This window comes from Melitaea cinxia, chromosome 25, assembly GCF_905220565.1.
Source record: "Melitaea cinxia chromosome 25, ilMelCinx1.1, whole genome shotgun sequence".
NCBI classification, from domain to species: domain Eukaryota; kingdom Metazoa; phylum Arthropoda; class Insecta; order Lepidoptera; family Nymphalidae; genus Melitaea; species Melitaea cinxia.
In genome coordinates this window covers 5,273,231-5,288,265 of record NC_059418.1, presented here as the reverse complement: position 1 = coordinate 5,288,265, position 15,035 = coordinate 5,273,231, and the positions used below count along the sequence as shown (strand labels likewise).

At 36.9% G+C, this 15,035-nt stretch overlaps 1 protein-coding gene and 1 long non-coding RNA gene across 2 annotated transcripts in view; both read right to left on the bottom strand.

Annotated features, from left to right (window-relative positions):
• Positions 1-349: 349 nt before the first annotated feature.
• LOC123666277 (zinc finger protein OZF-like) overlaps positions 350-15,035 on the bottom strand; it is a 28,052-nt gene continuing 13,366 nt past the window's right edge. The window contains exons 8-11 of the mRNA XM_045600442.1: positions 14,410-14,607; positions 13,354-13,465; positions 13,083-13,187; positions 350-506 (exon numbers count right to left, since the gene is read on the bottom strand). Coding sequence (XP_045456398.1) covers positions 369-506; positions 13,083-13,187; positions 13,354-13,465; positions 14,410-14,607 — 553 coding nt within the window. The 3' untranslated portion in view covers positions 350-368. The remainder of the gene's footprint in view (positions 507-13,082; positions 13,188-13,353; positions 13,466-14,409; positions 14,608-15,035) is intronic.
• On the bottom strand, positions 7,661-8,421 carry LOC123666280. The gene is made up of 2 exons (XR_006745200.1): positions 8,376-8,421; positions 7,661-7,719 (listed from the first exon to the last, which is right to left on the bottom strand). It is a non-coding gene; the product is annotated as an uncharacterized LOC123666280 (long non-coding RNA).

Below are 15,035 nucleotides of genomic sequence, written 5' to 3'. Positions count from 1 at the left end.
TTATTAATAATAATATTTTAATACGGCTTACGAAATTTCTTCTTAAAATTAAGATCAATGATAATTATAATATCAGCTTAAACAAATCTCACTTTTAGTTGCGATGAGTTGAGACCACATGACTGAAATAAAACTTCTGCACAATAGGTCTGCACTGTGTCTTAGATCTACGAAACGTAACGGGCTACGAGAGAAAGAGGGGAAAGAAAACGTGTACTCGCACATCCCTCTTGCTCCGTTCGCCACGCCCGATCACACTTTCATAACGCTCTCGTCACGCATTCTCCAGCTTACTCCCCAAGTCGAGCGTGCGTAAAGAAGTGTCAATGTCGTTCAATAAAAATAAAAGTCAATGAAACCAAACATATTTAATAAGTTTTTCTATGCAAGAGTTTATTGTGAGTGTACCGGGCGGCCGGGTGGGCGAAGGTGGCCGGGCAGTGGGCGCAGTGCAGCGGCCGCTCGCCCGTGTGGGTTCGGATGTGCGAGCGCAGGATGGACAGGGACTGCGGACAGAGAAGTGGCGTGGCGTTAGATAAGCACAACCACTCTGGTGGAGTGGTGCGAGTAGGCGCCTGAAACACCAACGGTTTGCGGGTTCGACACCCGCACGGGATGATGATGTATTTGTATTAACAATATTTCTTTCCGATTTGGATGTCTGTCTTTGTGGGTCTCCCCAACGTGCCTCGGAGAGCACGTTGAGCCGCTCACAGTGGGATGTTACACGCTGAATACGAACTAGCAAGTTGACAGTATACAGTTACATACAAGCGAGAGACAGTAAAACCACGTGAACTAGAACTGCATACCATTTATAAGCAACAAAACGCACGGAAAAGTTGTAAATCTGTCTCGTGTCTCCATTTTATAACTAGGTCGGCAAACAAGCGTACGGCTCACCTGGTGGTTAGCGATTACCGTAGCTTATAGACGTCTGCAACATCAGAAGCATCTCAAGCACGTTGCTGACCCTATCCCCAAACCCCCACGAACTCTAGTCACCTTACTCACCAACAGGAACACAACAATGCTTGAAAGCATTATTATTTAGCTGTGATCTTCTGTAAGGTCGAGGTACTACCCCGATTGGGCTACACCAAATTTGAGCAGGATATTTCCTGCAGTGCCCTACTTCAGTTACATAAAAAAAAAACATTAGCTTACGGACATTTGTAAAACTCCATTTACTATTTATTTCACTAAAAAAATATATATCGATTTATCATTTTAAGCACCGTAAAACGGGGTCGATAGGCACGATTTTGAACTTTGGTTAAGTCTTAAACTATGTATTTCTTTACCTTCAGTTAAGAAAATGTTGTTTTCTTTTGAGTCTCGGTTTATTTTATTTGTCACTATACAGTTTTACCCAATTTATCTGTTTATTTTTATAAAAAACAACAATTTAAGTGTTTTCTCTTCACCTCGTAATAGGGTGAATAGAAAAATTCTGTAGGGTTGACACTTGGTATATAATGTACAGGTACTACTTACTCATAATATATTGTAGATATTTTTTTTTTTTTTTTGAAAAATTTATATTAGTTGTATAACAACAGCTACTCTTTAAAATGAGGAGGTTAGTATGGTTATTGTTATTATATGTGGAGGCAGTTAAAAAAGCATAATGTTTAGTATGAGGCAAAATAAACATTTATAGTTGAAATAAATAATTTTATTAATTGCACAACCATTAATCATATACAACATCCTTTTGCAAGTTGTTAAAGTAGATACAATAAAACTTAATTTACAAGCAGTAGGTAAGTAAGTATTTAGGTTATAATTGCATTTAAACTTAGACAACCATCAAACATGCATCGAACGCCAAATGCATTCAACTAAATGTATCCACTGCGCACAGTTGAACATATCGACTTCACGCAGTTGATGCGATGCAGTCCGTCTCGTGGTAGCCTTATAGACTAATAATATTATTTTATACTCCAAATTTAATGAATTATTCAAAATTAAATTGAATCGTCCATTAAATCTCGGAGTATTTCTGAATCATTCTTATAAAAAGATGGTTGTCGCATTTTTGGTATTTTCAAGCCACTTGTGCTGGGGAGATCATTTGGGGCAGCTGGAGACTTAGAAATCTTCACAGGAGACATTAGATTTATTCTTTTACATTGCTTCAAATTAATTTTATTCGTTTTTTTTTTGTTGTATCCGTCGGAACTATCTCGTCCGAAATAATTTTAATATTATTTTTCTTTTGTTCAGAATTACAGTCCATATCTTGAGTGTTCGGAATGATAACTTCTTCTCCATAAAAAATATCCTGATAAATCATAGGCATAGTTGCTATTTCTAACTCCGTACGATCCAAGGTTGTTTCCACATATTGCCTTTCAGTTAAATTATTATTTTCATTTTCTTGTTGTTTTTCGTCTAGCTGGTCAAGTTCTATTTCTGGTTTATCTCTTTCATCTTTTCTAAACTATGGTTTTTCTATTTCTTGTTCTTTTATTTGAGGGTGTGAGTAGAGAGCCTCCTCGAGTGACGATACATTACTGATCGTTCGGCGCACCCTGGGCAGTCAACTTTAAATCCATCATGTTGACTGGCTAATCCCTACATCACGGCATGAAGAAGATGCATCACGATGATCATCTCCTTGCCCACTAAACGCAGTGACGCGCCGCATCGGCCCTCACGGTGTAATGCGCTAGCGTAAGCGTCCTCTGGGTGACGGACGGAGGAAAAAGTCGGTAGTACAGCTTAGCTACGCTTCCGGCTAAGTCCGATGGACTCGCTGTCTTCTGACGGGTGTGGTCCTCCAGCAATATGGGGGTTGTGCGGCGGGTTAACGCCCCTCCCACGCAAAAAAGACCAAGTTACGAAACCGAAACCAAGAAAGAAACGATCCGATCCCAAAAACGACGACCAATGGCACGAATTAAAGGACTTCCGAATTGCTTCGTGGAATGTGCGTTCCTTGTATAGACTCGGGGCTATCTACCAAGTTAATAAAGAGCTGTATCGATATAATATCGGAATAGCAGCTCTCCAAGAGGTAAGATGGCCGGGCCGAGGAGAATGCAATGTTGACAACCAATCAGTGCTCTTTTACAGTGGTGGGGAAGAAGGAGAACATAAATACGGTACGGGCTTCATGGTCGCTAAGAAATTCATGGGTAGTGTGCTTCGGTTTGATGCAATATCCGATAGAATATCAATACTACGAGTAAAAGGCAAATTCTCAAATATTTCGATATTGAATGCATACGCGCCCACTGAACTTGCTGAAGATGAATTTAAAGACAGCTTTTATGAACATCTCGAAGCGGTTTACGACCAGCTACCCAATTATGATATTAAGATAGTCCTCGGTGACTTTAACGCAAAAATTGGCCGGGAAGAAATTTTTGTGCCTACCATCGGGCGACACAGCAAACACGACCAGTCTAACGATAATGGTCTGAGACTAATCAGTTTTGCTACAGCAAAATCAATGGTTATAAAAAGCACAATGTTTCCCCATAAAGATATATACAAAGGTACCTGGCGATCTCCTGACGGCCATACCGTTAATCAAATAGACCATGTTGCAATCGATGATAGGCACAAAAATACAATCCAAGATGTTAGGTCGTACAGAGGCGCCGACTGTGATAGCGACCACTACATGATTGGTATTAAATTAAAATGTAGAATAAAATCAAATAAGATAACTACAAAAGTACACACACCATTATTAAACATAGACAATTTAAAAGATAAACGACACAGAGAGAAATTCCACATAGAACTAAGCAATAGATTTAAAGACTTGATGATTGAGGACATGGAGACGGGGTGGGATAGAATAAAGAACACGGTAAAAGAAGTTGCAACAACGGTAATTGGTACAAAGAAGAGGAAGAGAAGAAAGAAATGGTGGAATCAACAATGTGAAAAAGTGGTGGAACAAAGAAGAAAATATAAAATCTTAGCAAACCAGGAAGACAGATGGCAGACCAAATATGACGAACTGAGGATAGAGGCCAAAAGACAAATAAAAAGGGCTAAAAGACAGCATCTTAACGACATCGTTCATGACATGGAGCGACTTATGAAGGCAGGCGAGACCAGAAAGTTCTATCAGGAGATTAGAGAAGTGAGGAGGGGATATCAGCCGGATACACAAATGCTAGAAGACGATCATGGTAACTTAGTCACAGACAAAGATGTCGTTAAGTGCATGTGGCGAGATTACTTCCAACAGCTGCTCAATTGCCCCCCACCGACAGAGCCGATTATCCAGCTAGCCGATGACAATCAGGAGGAACTGGGACCGCTCACCTTCTTCGAAGTTCGTAGGGCGATAATGAGGCTTAAAAACAACAAGGCCCCAGGTGTGGATGGAATACCAGCTGAATTATGGAAATATGGTGGAAGCGCTGTACAGTCCAAAATGTTCGAACTCCTGGAAAAAGTGTGGGACCTTGGAGTACAGCCCCAGGAATGGAATTTGGGTATTATTTGCCCAATTCATAAAACGGGCTCCAAAAAGAAGTGCGCGAACTACCGAGGTATTGCTATGCTCCCGACTGCTTATAAGGTCTGGTCATACATACTGCTGGAAAGGCTAGAACCATATGCGGAAAAAGTCTTAGGGGACTATCAGTGTGGGTTCAGACGCAATCGTAGTACGGTTGACCAGATTTTTCTTCTTAAACAACTCATGGAAAAGAAATGGGAATACGCTCAGAGCATTCACTCATTGTTCGTGGACTTTAGGAAAGCATATGACAGCGTGGATCGAATTTCCTTGTATGCCATTTTAAGGAATTTTAATATTCCAAGAAAGCTAGTGGACCTAGTGGTGGCGGCTACCGGAGTGAGCAGGATGTGTGTAAAGGTTGGCGGCGAGCTGAGCGACGAATTTCCTGTTATTACCGGTCTAAAACAGGGCGACGCCTTGTCACCAGTGCTCTTCAATATTGTCTTAGAGCATGTAATTAGAGGATTGATGACACTCGATCTGGGGCTTGACCTGAATGGAAGGCATATGGTGATAGGCTACGCTGACGGTTTGGCCCTGTTGGGGGAGCACATTAGCGACGTTGCTTTAGCCGCTATGACACTCGAAGAGCAGGCAAAAAAGGTTGGTCTCTTGATCAACCATGACAAGACCGAGTACTTCCACATGAAGCGATATAGGAATATTCGCGAAGCAAGACAAGACCTCCATGTTGGAAGTACCACATACAAGGGAGTGTCGAAATTTAAGTATCTTGGCTGCACTGTAACCGATACGAATACACGTGACGAAGAAATACAGATCCGTATACAAAACACCTTGAGGTGCAGTGCAGCCCTGCACAAGGTCTTGGTGTCCAAGCTTCTTAGTAGGAAGACAAAGATCACAATTTACAAAACCATCATTCGTCCAATCCTAATGTACGGTTGTGAGGCTTGGACACTTACGCTCAGAGAGGAGAACAGGCTTCTGGTTACGGAAAGGAAAATTTACCGTAAGATCCTGGGACCGTCTAAAGGGCAAGATGGCAGCTGGCGAATAAAAACCAATGCTGAAATTGCAAACCTGGTGTCAGAGCCAAACATCATTGGAGTTACCAAATCCCATCGGTTGCGGTGGCTCGGTCATGTCGAACGCATGGGGGAGGATCGAGCAGTTAAGAGAGCGTATCTGGGTCGACCAACTGGACGTAGACCGGTGGGTCGCCCCAGGTACCGCTGGAGGGACATGGTTGAAGCAGACTTGAGTGAGATCCAAGCCAATAATTGGCGGGAAATCGCGCAAGATCGTGCAAAGTGGAGAAATCTTGTTTCGGAGGCCAAGACTCACTTCGGGTCACTGAGCCAGTTGAGTTAGTTAGTTAGTTAGTTAGTTCTTTTATTTCGTTATTTTCATGCTCTCCTTCTTTTTTCTCTTGTCTGTTTAATTCAGTTTCAGATTTAGATTTTTTTCCTTTTCCTTTAAATGATTTTTCGTTCTCCTCCAATGCAGACATTTCGTTTTCTTTATTTCCTTTGTTTTAGTTGGACGTAAATTAGTTTTCTTCTTTTTACTTATTGGTATAACTTCTTCATCTGTATTTACGTAATCTTCTATTTCCTTCCAATGCTTTTTCCAGGAATGACGTTTAATTTCTTTTTTCTTTTACTCTCTACAATATTCATGGTTTCATATCTCATTTCTTTTAAAATATCAAGAATCGAGTTTTCTACTGCGTCTTCATCGTCATTTCTGTCATCCACAGGTAATCGGCTCAGCACCTGTTCTTCATCCAAAGGGTATATTCCTGTTTTCCTAAAACCTGACTGTATATTTTCTTTGGCATTTCTACTGAGATCTTCAATGAGTTTCTTCAATAATTTTGGGAAACACCCTTTTGGAATAGTCAATTGAGACCTTCCGTCTGTTTTTTTCCACTTTAAAATGATATTACGCCATACGATTTTCATGGGCCTGAAAAAGGCTACGTCAAGTGGTTGAGTTAAATGAGTGCTATTTGCCGGCAAAAAAACAAAAAAAATATTTTTTTCTTGACATAGGCTGATCACATCCAAAGACAAATGTGACGATAAATTGTCACCAATCAGACATTTCTTTCCTTCTTTCTTATGGAAGAAAGGTATTATAATAGATTTGATCCAGTCTTCGAACATTGTTGAATCAACCCAACCACTTGCCGTGCGATTATAGCGGGCACCCGGGGACCATTTTCAGTTCAAGTGTCTTATAAATTTAGGGATTTGTGAACCACATAAGGCGGAAGCAGCTCCCCAGTTGCGGTGGCGGCCATCATTATTGAGACAGCAGCCTTTGAGTGATTCAACGCTCGTTCGGGATATTTCGTACCTCGTTTTGTTATTATTTTTTTGCGACCTGGGTCGTCCGTTAGGTTAGTTTCGTCGTAATTTATCATTGTTTCGTGTTAGGGTTCGAAGGATTTGGAGAGAAAAACCTGCTGACTCTCTTGGAGACTTTCTTCACTAGCACTAGGTCCTGTGTAGGGCTGTTAGGATCAATATCGGACAAGGAGTCTCTTAACTGACTAAAGTATTATATAAGTTTTTTTTTATATATTTTTTTATTTTTCTTCTTAATGAATACTTCTTGCACTGTTTGCCTCGCTATATGAAACATTTACTCATGACCATGGGTTGACTGGAGGAAATCTCTTTCAGAGATAAGTCCACTTTTGCCATAAACCTTACTATTATTTTATGTTTCTATATTTATTTTTGAGTGCAATAAAGTATATAAAGTATTCTTTGATTATTTCAGGCGAGGCCGCTGCTCTATTTCTTTTTATATTTTGAGAATTCCTTTGGGTAATTTTATCTTGTGTCTTTTAAGAAAAGAGGCAACAAAATCCGGCCCTGGCAAATTTTCTTTGAATTTAGTAACGGTTCTCCCTGCTTTATCTAAATACTTTTTCACAAGGAACCGTAAATCAAGGGCATCTAATGGGTAAACCCATTCAGCACATATATTTATATGTTTAATTATATTCAATTCTGTTTCTTCACTCAAAACTGTTTGTCCTCCCTGCTTTTTCATCATTCTTGTGCAGTGCCTGTACAATACAGATTTATCAATTTTATATTTTTCAGCAATGGTTTTTAAAGAATATTGTCCCTTTCCATAGTCTTATACGGCGGCTAAGAGTACAGCTTCGTCGTACTTTTTATAGTGTTTACCTCTTGGATCCGACTTATATGTGCGAGGCATGTTGGTAAAATACCAATGTCTATCTGTAAATAACAAAAAAAAAAAAATACTAGTTAGCGCTTTTCCTGAAACATCCATGAAATTTTTGAGAAAAAATTAAATAGCAGCCATTCCAAAAAGGAAACCCACATGGAATGTTTTGTTAATAGAATAAACACACAATAAAATATACATATGTTAATTTAGTCATAGTCATAGTATACTGTATAACTATATAATTATATTAAAATTAATTAATACATATTATACATACATAGATTAAATCAAATTAAAATATAAAATACATTAATTATTATAATACTACTAATATAACAATATTATAAACTATTTTATTATTCACACATTTTATTCTATATAATATTTAAAACAATGGATCGGTGGGTCATTTCCGGGAATTATATTCATACCAAACTTCATCCTAATAACTTTAAACGTTGAAGCGTGAAGAGGTTACGGTAAGGTAAGAAAAGGACAGGTGACAACCCTGACTGTTAAATCTTTCTTGTTTTTATTGACCCCATATGCCGTGTCTACTCACCCCATATGGCGTATCTATTGATCCCATACCGCATGTCTATTCACCCCTTTCCCGTGTCTATTAACCTCAACAACAAACAAAAAATGCGCAATTTATGATTATAATGAATAAACCAAAAACATCACAAATATTGTCACTTACTTTTGCACAAAATGTATCCCAGGAGAACAACAGATTGATCGAAACTGCTTTTTACACCAAGGGTTTAACGTTTAGTAAGGGGGGTAAACGTTTTTCTCATTTAAAAATGTGAAGTTTTGGAGAGCAACAAAACACTTACTTCGACCGGTACAGAAAACAACCTTTGAAATACCACTTTTTGCTTACTTCATTACAAAAGGGTGTTGCCATCGTACAAAAAAAAATGTTACCACAGTGAAAAAAAGTAATTTGGTAGTTTTCGTATGTCCTTTGCCTTAAAATTGTAGTAGAAATAACTTTTCCCATTTTTTTCCTATTCACCCCGCATTTTCTATACACCACGTTTTACGGCACATTAAAACTACTAAAATACGAATTCCGAGAGTACAGATAACTAATATTTTTGAATATGACATTTCAATATCTTTTTTAAAAAGCAAATAGGGTGTGGTCATAATATTTTTAGAGGTGAATGAGTATAAGTAAATGAACAGCATGAGCGATAAAATAGGCCATGTTCTTTACCTATATTTTAAATTATCACGAATTGTAATTTGTTAAATAATGTTACGATTTGTTATTAATTTGTTTTTTGTTAGTTTTTTTCTTTATTTTATGTTGAGCGCAAAAAAATCCTTACATAATTGTGTTTGAAGGCAAACGAAGAAAAACCGACTTCAATTATATCGACAAGTAATACTACGTTAGGTAGACGAAAAAATAGTCAAGTAAATACGCATTATCAAAGATTACTCCAAAAGCTGTAATCAGATCTCGATGAAATTTAAATGTGACCACACGATAAACATCGGCTTTCGATTAAATTAAAAATCATCAAAATAGGTACACCCAGTAAAGTTATGCGGATTTTTGAGAGTTTCCCTCGATTTCTCTGGGACCCCACCATCAGATCCTGATTTCCTAATCATGGTACTAAACTAGGGATATCTCCTTTCCAACAAAAAATAATTATCAAAATCGGCATATATATATATATATATATATATATATATATATATATATATATACTAGCTGACCCCGCAAACGTTGTTTTGCCATAACACAAAATATTTTTCTGAATTTGATCGCAGCACCAACTGTCGGGAAAAACTGAAATTAAAATATAATAACATTTAATATTTGATGCTGCGATGGTAGCGCAGTCTACCGGATCCAATGTAAAACATTCCAAAATTAACAACTACTTATAAATTAAAAATTAGTTAAATAAACATTTTTCAGTGGACCAAATTGTGAATCTAAACCATCCTCGAATACCCATGAACTCACACAAAAAATTTATATGTATATATATATACGGTCGAACGGAGTGACCTACTCCTTTTTTTGAAGTCGGTTAAAAATATTGCAAATGTCAATCTTTTATGGTAGCGTTCATTATTACAGCCTATACAGTCCACTGCTGGACATAGGCCTCCACAAGTTTACGCCAAAAATAACGTGAACTCATGTGTTTTGCCCATAGTCACCACGCTGGGCAGGCGGGTTGGTGACCGCAGTACTGGCTTTGTCGCACCGAAGACGCTGCTGCCCGTCTTCGGCCTGTGTATTTCAAAGCCAGCAGTTGGATGGTTATCCCGCCATCGGTCGGCTTCTTAAGTTCCAAGATGGTTGTGGAACCTTGTTATCCCTTAGTCGCCTCTTACGACACCCACGAGAAGAGAGGGGGTGGCTAAATTCTTTAGTGCCGTAGCCACACAGCACGTACAGCAATGGTAGCGTTCATTGTAAAGGTTTTATTTTATATTATGAATATTTCTGAATATCAATTTCACCCTGAACATTTTTAACGCTATCCCATTTAATATTAAAGTTACCATATATGTAGCAATGGCATACAAATTTACTTTAGTTCACAGGAATTTTTTTTAAGACTAGGATGAGACTTAGGATTACCCAATGAGAGCTTCGTGGAGAACAATGTTATTAGTCCTTTTTTTTTAGATGTTAGAGAGAGTGTGCCGTCGCCGCAAGATTTTTTATTCATAGTAAATACAATAATAATTTAATAATATTGTTAGGGTCGACTTTTTTCTAGACACAGGCGGCCCTATTTTGTTGTAAATTTTATTTTTGACGTTTTTTTTACCGAGTATTTCACATAAACGAAATATAAATTTGTTGCCTTTTATGCTCGATGCTCGATTAATATATATATATATATTCGTAATTCTGTACCTCTACTAATTCTTAGCAAAAATATTCAATATATTATTAGGTTTTGAAATAATTTAAGCAATATAGCGTTAAATATTTGAACATATAATTAATTTTATATTCGTCTCTGGCTTATTAATATTGTTCCTTCATTTGCTCTTTGTGTCACTTTACTATACAGTGCGTTGCACAAAAGAGTTCCTTTCTGTTTTAAATGTTGGTAGCACTGGTTGTCGTATTGTTTCAATGCTATCAGTGTTCAGAGCTCTCAATGTTTTTAATTTGTTTTAGTGTTATTTACTTATCAATCAAGCCTAAGACATTAAGAAGTGGTGAAAGAGAATTGGTTCTCAAAGTTAAAAAGTTTTGTGAACGTGAAAAAACTAATAAAGCTCCTCTTATTCCATACGAAAATGTTCCCCGTCGGGTAGCGGCTATGACAGGTTAGTAAAATGGTGTTACCATAAGCAGATGTTAGTCCCAATAATATGATTTATAACAGACACATAATAGTTATATGTAAAAATAATTATTTAATAAGTAATACTTAGTTTACTGATAAGTATTACTAGCAATACCCGTGCGAATAACTCGTAGTAAATAAGCATAATAGTTGTCACTCATTTTGAAGTTGTTTCAAAATTAAAGCCATCACATATTTATAATTTTAATAATTAATTAATTTACAAAAACAAAAGCAATAATAATTTTTTAGTTGTGGAAGCCGGTAGAGCAAGCAATTACCTACAATATGATATATAATTTATCTGGAGTAATTGTGAGGTTTTTTTCTAAGAAGGGAGGCAAACATCTTAACCTTATTATTAATATATATTATGATTTTAATAATTTCCTTACATTGGATGATTGCATTAGGTCTGAACGTCATTTAATTTTATTTTTAGGTATATCAGAAAAGACGGTGACAAAAATATCTCAAGAAGGTGCAGTTGCCGCGAGTACATCCACGAAAATTTCAACTCCGGGAACATCACGCCCACACGACAAGAGGGATTGAGGAAATTGGACGACTTTGACCTATGCGTTATACGTCATAAAGTTTATGAATTTTATGCTGTTCGAAAGAAGTTCCGACCCTGACAAAATTATTGAATGCTTTGAAGGTCGATATTAATTTCAACGGAAGCCGCACAAGTCTGTGGAGAATCATGCGATCAATTGGTTTTCGCTTTCAAAAATACAAAAGCAAGAGAAAAATTTTAATGAAGAGGCCAGACATAATAGCTTGGCGAGCTACATATCTAACACAGATGCGGGTGAATCGTAGTGCTACTGATACTCGACCTGTCATTTACCTGGATGAAACTTACATCCATACTTCGTACGGTGTCACCAAATGCTGGCAAAATGAAGGTGAAGAAGGAGTTCTATCTTCCGATGCAAGGGGAGCTCGCTGGATAATTGTGCATGCTGGAGGAGAAAACGGTTTCGTGCCCAACGCAAAGTTGATTTTCAAGTCAGAGACAAAGTCAGGTGAACCTTGTACCTGACCTCTCTCCGCAAAGTTTAGTAGTAATGGATAACACGCCATATCATAGCGTCAAAACTAACAAGTCGCCAACAATGGCAAATAGTAAAGCGAAAATGAAACAGTGGATTACCAGTAGGGGACTGGCGTATTTGCCAAACATGCTTAAAGTCGAACTTTATGAAATCATTAAAGAGCACAAAGAAGAACCTATTTATGAAGTGGATTCATACTTGACATTGCATGGTCACAAATCGTTAAGGTTACCGCCTGCAATGAAAGAAGCATGGAAGACATATGGAAGAAAGAATGTGATCACGTCAGACGTATCGAAGAAAACTATTATGCCAATGATTTGGAATTGGATAAAAAAATGGATAATTTCATTATTGAAGTAAAAGACAGTGAAACTTCTTCAGACAGTGATTGCGATAGCATAATTTCAGGTGTAAATCCTATTGAAATGGATGGTCCATATAATAAATAAATAAATTCCATGTTTTCTTACTAACATATAATACTGGCTAAATTACATTCAATAAAAATAATTGATGTTTTATTAATGTTTTAGTTTGTAAATAACTAAGAACATTTTAGCGTAAATAAATATTACAAACCAATTGATATTTAATCAAGTTTTAAAAACAAAATTCCTAATCTAAAAGCAGCCTTGCCTCTTACCCATGTAGATAGGTATGTAGATACTAAAAAATTTAGAACTTAAAAATTTATTGCACCCGAACAACATCTTACCAAAATCAGGAAATACGATTGTCATAAGTAGTTAGGGAAATTTTATATCAAGATATGTCAACATTGAAGCCAATTAAGCTAATATAACAGCGAAGGGAACTCTTTACTGAAACGCACTATACTTACAATATTACTCTATTGTGTGTGGTCGGAAGTACGCCATATTTGTTTACTATTTAAGACTATTAATAATATTAAAAAATAGAATATACGTTGTATTACTTGTCGATGTGAATGAAGTCGGTTTTTTGTTTGTTTTTAAAATTAGGACAATTATGTAAACTTACAGTAAAGCCCTTGCCACAGTGATCGCAGATTTTGTTCTTCGGCAGCCTCTTCTTCTCATGAACATATTCTATGTGGTTCTTCAGGCTCCCACTGTTTATGAACACCTGAAAATAAATCTAATACTATTAAACGAGCAATTTTTGCATATATACATATATATAATCTGAATCTCGGAAACGGCTCCAACGATGTTCATGAAATTTAGTATATAAAGTTTTTGCTTCACGTATTAATATATAGATGTTTATAAATAATGCAGCGTATACTGACTTTATTGCATTTATTGCAAGCGTGCTCCATATTGTTGAGATGAACCCAGTCTATGTGATCCTGGAGCGATTTCTTCACTATAAACTTGGCGTCACATTCGTTACACTCGAATCTGCAAAGAAATCATTTAAATAACATATTAGAAAAATTGTATACAATAACTTAACCAATTTGAAGATATAACTATTAAAAAATATGTATATCGCCTACCAATTAATAGAGTCATCACATAAAATAACGTGTGGAATGTTTTTACTTTGTTTAGCAAGAAAATGTTGGCATTAAAGGCACCTAAAAAACAGGTAAAGCTTTAATTAATGATAATAAATTAAAGCTTATTGATTTTACACGCTAACTTTGCGACTGTTTTATAAGTTTCCTGTAGCAGGACTACTGGAAGAGATTCCATCATGGGATGAATAGTGCCTTTGTACCAGCATTGTTTATAAGAGCTATTTCCTTTTGCTATCCTAGTGTACATCAATTATTAAATAATAAATAAATAAATAATAATAAAGTAAACACTGATTTTCTTGTATTTTGTTTTGACTGACTAATGATCCTCTCATAGACCAGTGCGGATAGCTTTTAAGCCCAAAAAAAATCATAATAGGTTGAAACCCATTGTAAAAGAGAATACAACAAAAAATGAAAGGTAAAATAAATTACGGGCGATCTGAGGTCAGGAAGTGATAGGGAAGGAATAGGAAGAAATGCTCGAAAAATGAATTTCGATTGAAAATGAGGGTGCTTTTTCAATATTGAGTTCAAAACAAGGTAAAAAAAATAATAATTACAGTGTGTTTGGGACATAATAGGTAATTTTTCACCAACCTTCGTATAAAAAACTTTTTTTCTTGTAAAAGATAAAAATAAAAACCAAAAACTTGGTTTCTTGAATTTTTGACGTGAATTTTGAGGTGGACCGTAAAAAAAACTGAATCTAGTAAAAAAGAAAAATAACCAATAGTTTTAAATCCAAATCATTCGATAATCTTCTATAAACTTCTGGAGCCCAAAAATTGAAACTAATAAAAAGGTAACATAGACTGTAACCTTCTCTCGTTATGTTTGGAGTGGTGCTTCAAGTGGTGCTTCAGCGTCAGCTGCGAAGTGAAGTCGGCGTCGCAGTCAGCGCAATAGGCGGGGGAAGGAGCATGGATGGCCGCATGGGCCGCCAAACCAGACTTAGCGCGGTACTGCTTACCACATTCAGCACAGGAGTACATTCGCTTGATTTGGCCGTGTACTGTGCTGAAAGTGAAAACTTAGTTTTTGTTTTTAGATTATCGAACACCACAAGTTTTTACAAAGCATAAAGACAGTGACATATTATGAAGTACAATGGGCAGACATATGGCTAATTACACATTTCTTTGAGACAACCCAATTTTACTATTATAAAGGTGACAACGGAGTACAGACTGCCTGATGGTGATGGTAAACGATTACCCTTGCTTATAGACGCCTGCAACAACAAAAGCATTGCCACTGCATTGCCGACCCTATCACCTACCCTGTCCAGTAGCTCTATACCTTTTACTCACCACTGGAACACAACATTACTACCATGAAAAAGTTTTAAGCGCTACTTAGTTAAGAAACAAATATTAATGATGTGCGCATGTCACATTTCCTGCGAAACCCACCCCCTCTATTACATTTCATGATTATATCTCATC